Source organism: Silurus aristotelis (assembly GCF_946808225.1).
Source record: "Silurus aristotelis genome assembly, chromosome: 16".
Classification (NCBI taxonomy): domain Eukaryota; kingdom Metazoa; phylum Chordata; class Actinopteri; order Siluriformes; family Siluridae; genus Silurus; species Silurus aristotelis.
The window spans coordinates 15,096,328-15,103,668 of record NC_139589.1 but is presented as its reverse complement, the minus strand read 5'-3'; the positions used below and the strand labels follow the sequence as shown (position 1 = coordinate 15,103,668).

General features: G+C 42.0%; 1 protein-coding gene across 1 annotated transcript in view; it reads left to right on the top strand.

Moving 5' to 3' along the window:
* Positions 1-5,308, top strand: part of sar1b (secretion associated, Ras related GTPase 1B) — a 38,215-nt gene extending 32,907 nt beyond the window's left edge. The window contains exons 6-7 of the mRNA XM_083565290.1: positions 3,768-3,899; positions 4,073-5,308. Of these exons, the coding sequence (XP_083421416.1) occupies positions 3,768-3,899; positions 4,073-4,189 (249 nt within the window). The 3' untranslated portion in view covers positions 4,190-5,308. The remainder of the gene's footprint in view (positions 1-3,767; positions 3,900-4,072) is intronic.
* The last annotated feature ends 2,033 nt before the right edge of the window (positions 5,309-7,341 follow it).

Here is a 7,341-nt window from a genome sequence, read left to right as displayed (position 1 = left end):
TGCGTTTGTAGTCTGTGATGGTCTGGATGCCTTTCCACATGTGCTCTTCAGAAGTGCTCTTCTATCTGGACTTTGAATGTGAGTTTTGCTTTCCTGATGCCTCTTTTTAGGTTGGCCCTGGCTCTGTTGTAGTCCTCTGTAATCTCTTGCTTTTAACAGGAGACGGACTTTAGAGTTCATCCACGGCTTCTGATTAGGAAAGCATTTCACGTGTTTGACGGTAGTGACATTGTCAGTGCACGTGCTGATATGGTCCAAAACAGATGAAGTGTAAATGTCCATGTGTGTGTGAGAGTCCAGTGTGGCCTGTGAGGCAAACATGTTTCAGTCAGTATCCTAAAACTGTTGCTGTAGAGAAGAAATGGCCCCCTCTTGGCATACTTTTACTGTCCTCACAGCTGGTTTCACCCGTTTGAACAGTGGTGTGTATTTAGGTAGCATGAACAAAGAGAGGTGATCAGACTGACCCAAATGGGGGAGGGAAATGGCTGTGTATGCCCCAGGTATGTTTGTGTATACCTGGTCCAGTGTTTTGTCCCCTCTGGTAAAGCAGGAGACATTGCGGTGAAATTTTGGAAAAACAGATCTCAGGTTGGAGTGGTTGGAATCTCCAGCAACAACAATAGCTCCTTCGGGATGTGCAGACTGCTGTTTGCTGATAGCTGCGTGCAGTTCCTCCATAGCTAGCTTAGCATTAGCATCCGGCGGAATGTCCGCCGCAGTCACAACAATGGCTGAGAATTCTCTCGGTAAATAAAAGGGTCTGCACTTAATCATCTTAATACTCTAAATGAACAGAGCAATGACTTTCAGTAACAGTAGATTCCGTACACCATGATTTGTTAACATAAATGCACAGACCTCCACCTCTGCGCTTACCAGAGTCCTCTGCCGTCCTGTTCGCCCGAAAAACACTGCGACCCCCCCCCGAGCTCAATGGCGCTGCTGGGAATGTTGTCGTTGAGCCATGTTTCCGTAAAAATCATGACATTACAATCCTTAATCCGTTTGTGTGATGATATCTGGAGCAGCAGCTCATCGATTTTATTTGCAAGAGACTGTACATTAGCAAGAAAGATGCTTGGAATCGATGGTTGATGCGGGTTTAGCCTTAGCCTAGCCCTGATGCTGCCCCTCCTTTGTTTATGGTTTTGGCGCCGGCGCTGTGGTCTCGCTGTCGGCCGAGCAGGATCATCGGTCCGCGGTGTTCGGGCGATTTCCCGAGGGAGTTCAAAGTCTGTTGAAAACCTGTATCTTTAAGTGTGGCCGATGTCTAATAATGCTTGTCAGCTGTGTGCAAGCCGATAAACTTGCTGTTGATGGAGAAATTGCTACTAAATCGCTAAATCTGAAGAGACGCTGGGCCTCGCGTTGTGCACGCACCGCCATCTTGGTCATATATCAATTATGTTGAAATAATGAAATTTATTAATAAAAATATAATGAACCCAGCCATTAGGGTTGCACTACCCAGTGCACTCTTAGTGCCGGTCCCAAGCCCGGATAAATGGGGAGGGTTGTGTTGGGAAGGGCATCCAGGGCCAAATCAAATATGTGGATCACGAATTCATAACGGGTCGGTCGAGGCCTGGGTTACCAACGACCGCCACAAGAGGAGGAAGAGGACTACAGAGAGGGCAAAAAAAAGCAGACGCGTAGGACAGTGGAGTTTTATCATGGTGTGGATGGAAAGAGAAATGGTGAAGGGGTGATCCTGAAGGAACAGTACAGTAAGAGTGTAGTGGAGGTGAAGAGTGTTTCTGATAGGGTGATGAACATGAAGCTAGAAGTTGAAGGGGTGATGATAAATGTCATCAGAGCTTGTGCCCCACAAGTCGGCTGTGAGCTGGAGGAGAAGGAAAAATTCTGGAGTGAGTTAGATGAAGTGGTAGATGGTGTACCTAGGAATAAACGATTGGTCATTGGGGCAGACTATAATAGGTATGTTGGTGAAGGGAAAAGAGGTGATGAGGAAGTAATGGGAAGGTATGGCCTTAAGGAGAGGAATGTGGAAGGGCAGATGGAAGGCATTGTACAAGGATGGAAATGGTGGTGGTGAATACTTATTTTAAGAAGAAGGAGGACCATAGGGTGACGTATAAGAGTGGAGGAAGGTGCACACAGGCGGACTATATTCTATGTAGGAGATGCAACCTGAAGGAGATTGGAGACTGTAAGGTGTTGGCAGGGGACAGTGTAGCTAGACAGCATCGAATGGTGTTCTGTAGGATGGTTTTGGAAGTGAAAAAGAAGAGGAGAGTGAGGCCTGAAAAAAGAATAAGATGGTGGAAACTAAAGGAGGAAGGAGAAAAGGATTTATACCAATTGGCCAGGCAGAGGGACCGAACTGGAAAGGATGTGCTGCAAGTTAGAGCAATAAAGAATGGAGATGGAAATGTGTTGACTAGTGAGGAGAGTGCATTGAGAAGATGGAGTGAGTATTTTGAGCAGCTGATGAACTAGGAAAATGAGAGAGAGAGGGAGAAGGTTGGATGATATGGAGATGGTGAAACAGGAAATGGATAGGATTAGTAAGGAGAAAGTGTAAGCAGCGATTAAGAGGATAAAGAGTGGAAAGTTGGTTGGACCAAAAGGCATATGGCTTGGATGTGAGGGGTCCGGGGTGATTTTCTGGGCAACTGAAAGCTTCACACTCTGGATGTGTACAGTTCCTGTAGAAGGGGCAGGGGAGCATCAATAATCGTTTAAGATGTGCGAACTGTCCTCTGTGGTCTTCTGATGTCTGATTGTGAAGCTGAGCCAACCCAGACAGTTACCGAGATCTCCTTTGTCAGTGTGTTTCTTGACTAATTGTACAAGATTCTGTCCCCATTCCTGTAGGCATCCTTTTTGGCCTGAGCTGTCTGAGTCTTGCTGTATACCATGGCTTATATACCATATATCCTTACAGAAACTGATATAAGATGTTAGAGTCTGTGAGCTCATCCAAATCAGAGGCAGCAGCTTCAAAAACACTCCAATCAGTGCTTGTAATGCCAGCTCTGTTTCATTGGTCCATGTAAGTTTTTGCCTGTATGTAGGGAGAAGATGAACCAGGCAGTTGTCACAGTCCTAAAGCAGCTCTGCAGCTGGAACGATATGCATCCTTGATTGTGGTGTAGCAGTGGTCCAAAATGTTTTTGTCTCTGGTGGGGCATGTAATATGCTGTTTGAATTTTGGAAGTTTCGATGTTAAGTTTGCTTTATTAAAGTCCCCGAGAATGATTTAAGCAGAGTCCGGGTGTTGTTGGTCAGTGTCTGCGATCCAATCGGCCAGCAGTTGCAGCGCTGCAGATGTAATGCGCTGCATGCCCAGCAGATGAAACACAGAGCAACTGAGTAAAAAAAAAAAAAAAAAAAAAAAAGTCCTAATTTGTCCGGGAGAGCAGGAGAAGTTCGTCCAGTTTGTTGGGTAGAAAGCAAAAATTTGCCGGATGTACACTATGCTGCGAGGTTCTAAAGCCATGCTGGCATGCCAAGCTCGCTTTCCGTGCTTACGCATCTTAAAGCTTTTAAAGAGCGCCCTGCTCCACCAACTACAATGTCCAGCAAAATAGCCGAATAAACACCCCCCCCCCCCCCCCCCACACACACACACACACACACACACACACACACACACACACACACACACACACACACACACACACACACACACACACACACACACACACTACATTTTAGGACCAAATATGACATGTGAGCAACTATTTTGCACTTAGATTTGATCATATGCAAGTCTGACACTTTGTGCATTCCTACAACAGGCACTAATGACCGATGAAACCATTGGAAATGTGCCTGTTTTGATTCTTGGTAACAAGATTGATAAACCTGAGGCCATAAGTGAGGAGAAACTTCGTGAAATGTTTGGATTGTATGGACAGACAACTGGCAAGGTAAGACAAGCCTTTTTAAAAAACTTATTTTATCATTTTTGGCACAATATGTTGAAAAATTTTTAAGGCTGAACTAAAACATGGATGAAAAGATTTATTTCTCTACATTTTGACTGTAGTTAACAGGCAAAATTAATGATCAAATCTATTGTATATATCTGCTCTTTCTCCAGGGTAATATTCCCCTGAAAGAACTGAATACCAGACCACTGGAAGTGTTCATGTGCAGCGTGCTCAAGAGAGAGGGATATGGGGAGGGCTTCCGCTGGCTTTCACAATATATTGACTAGAGGTATTACTACAAGGAGGTCAACCAGGGATTGCCTAACCAAATTCAAACTCTTCATATTCAGTTCTCGTACAGCCTGTCATCACTCTGCAGAAGAATAAAAGCAGTAGACACACAGTACAACTTGATTTAAATAAACCTTTTTAATGGGTAGACATTTAATTAAACCATTTTATTTTTAAAGCTTTTCTAAGGCAATGAAAAATCAGTGCCTTGATTTTCAAGCCAAATAGATGCCTGTTTATATCTTTCACTATGGATATGTGAAATCTGTATGTGGAGGCTTAAAAGCAAATAATTGTAGTGGTAATCACAGCCCCCATATAATTAAGAATGTGTTCGAGATGTTTGAATATGTTTGCAGCTCATGGTTTTTAACAGAATACAAGTTTGGTATTTTTGAGAAAATCATTAATTTCGATATTTTGTGGTTTTGAGTCATGGGGGTGGGATTAAAAGATGAGTGAGACAATACACTAGAATTACAGCCTTAAATTCTTGATATTTGCATCTAGGTGTGTAATTTTTACATGGTGTTTCTTGTTTGCATTTGTTTGTTTTTGATTATTTTTAAATGTTTAGGTTCAAACAAAAAGTAAAATTTTAAAGTTGTTTTATACATATAGATGTTACTATCACTGAATAAATGCTGAAATTCTGAATCATTGCCTTAATAATCTTTTGATAACCCAAAACGTTGTCAATGTGTTAGTCAAAACACGCAAAAAGAATAAATTGGCAGTTGCCTATATGCTGGGGACTGTAAATCTCCTCTTCTACCATCTACTAGTATCTATCAACTACTGTGTGTCCAGTATATAACTTAATAGGCATGTATATGTAATGTATCTGAATATCTTATGGATTTTATGGGTAGGTTCCAAAGGAGTTTTTGCTTTTATCAGCGTACCTAGGCACAAGTATAAAAAAAAAAAAACTAAAAGGGCTATCTAACAATTAGTGTTTTAAAGCACTTTTCTGAGTCATTTTTAAGGCGCTACATGAAATCTTTTTCCTGTTTTTTTTTATTTGTTTACTGTCTATCATTACATAAACTGTTGCATGTGACAGAGAAATGATGCAAAAGTTATTAGTTAATAAATATAAAATGGTAAACCTTTCCAGTGACTCATTCATTTTTCTAAAATATGCTTAATTAAAAGGGGTTTAATGCCAGATACCAGTATCCGTATCCATCTGTATTCAGATTAATTCAATCTTGACAGTTCCTCTGCTACTTTACTGAAGTTCGTAACTGGCCTTTTTAACAATTTAAAATAAAATGCCTGCTTGGATGTATAATATATAAAATAAAACGAATTAATGGAATACACTTTTTAATTATATTGATTAAATGAGTAATAGATATGTTCTACCTCAACCGCTGACTCTTCTACTGCTCACAGTTCACGTTCACTCTCAACAATGGACATCTATTCATCATTTAGCAGAGTGGATGCACGCAAGGCAGCTGGTCCGGATGGCATACCGGGAAGTGTTCTCAGAGCATGCGCTGGACAAATGGCACAAGTTTTCACCCACGGTTTCAACATGCCTGAAGACTATAACCATCATACCAGTGCCTAAGCACTTAGCTGCCGAATGCCTGAATGGCTTTCACCCAGTTGCATTTACCCTATTATTATGAAGTGCTTTGAGAAACTGGTCCTGAATCATCTCACTGCAGGCCTACCACCTACACTGGACCCACAGCAGTTTGCCTATCACCCAAACAGGTCGACAGAGGATGTAGTTTCCAGTGCTCTTCATTTAGCCCTTAACCACCTGGATAAAAACAACACCTTCATCAGAATGCTGTTCATTGACTTTAGCTCTGCATTCAGTACAGTCCTCCCCACTGTACTGATCACTAAGCTCAATTACCTGGGTATCTACACCTTCACTTGCAAATGGATTCTGCACTTTCTCACCAACAGACCTCAATCTGTTAGGTTGGGCAAACAGGTATCCCTCATTCTGAGCACTGGCATCCCACAGGGCTGTGTTCTGAGCCCACTACTCTACTCCTGTTCACCCACAACTGTGCTCCTCTGCATAACTCCAAAATCTTCAAGTATGCAGATGACACCAGCGTGGTCGGCCAGATCAGTAACATTGACGAATCGGCCTACAGGGAAGATATCCGAAGCCTGACAGCATGGTGTGCCATTAACAACCTTGACCCTCAACGCCACAAAGACCAAAGAGCTCATCATGGACTTTAGGAAATCTAACAGCAGGAGACATTTCTCAGTCTAGATGAATGGAACTAAGGTAGAACGGGTCTCTAGCTTTAAATTATTGGGAGTTCACATCTCTTAAGGATCTGTCCTGGCACCAGAACACTTCTGCTCTGGTTAGAAAGGCACAACGATGCCTGTAGTTTTTGAGGAGTCTTAAGAAAGCTCAACTGTCCCCAGGGATTTTAATGACTTCTTTACTGCTCCAACTCAATTATGTATGGTATGATTATGGTACGGAGGCTCCACTGTGTGTAATCGCCCAATGCATCACTGGCACCCAACTACCTGCCTTTGAGCACCTTCACCACAGCAGATGTCTGCGCAGAGCTCACATCATCATCAAAGACTCTTCACAACCCAGTAACTAACTGCTTAACCTCCTTCCATCAAGAAGGAGATACAGGAATATACGCACCAGAACCAGCAGGTTCAGGTACAGCTTTTTCCATCCACCATCACATTACTGAACTCTACACTAAACTCTATGAAACACTATATATAACTTATGTAATATGTACATACAATGAACATATTACATATTGTATTTTTTTATACTCATTCGCGACACATACATACATCTGCTCTATTTTATGTATATCTATATATACCTCACAATCAAGGATGTCTTAAATTTTACATTCATGTATATATACTAAACAAAATTATAAACGCAATACTTTTGTTTTTGCCCCCATTTTTAATGGGCTGAACTCAGATCTAAGACTTTGTACACAAAAGGCCTATTTCTCTCAAATATTGTTCACAAATCTGTCTAAATCTGTGCTAGTGAGCATTTCTCCTTTGCTGAGAGAATCCATCCACCTCACAGGTGTGGCATATCAAGATGCTGATTAGACAGCATGATTATTGCACAGGTGTGCCTCAGGCTGGCCACAATAAAAGACCACTC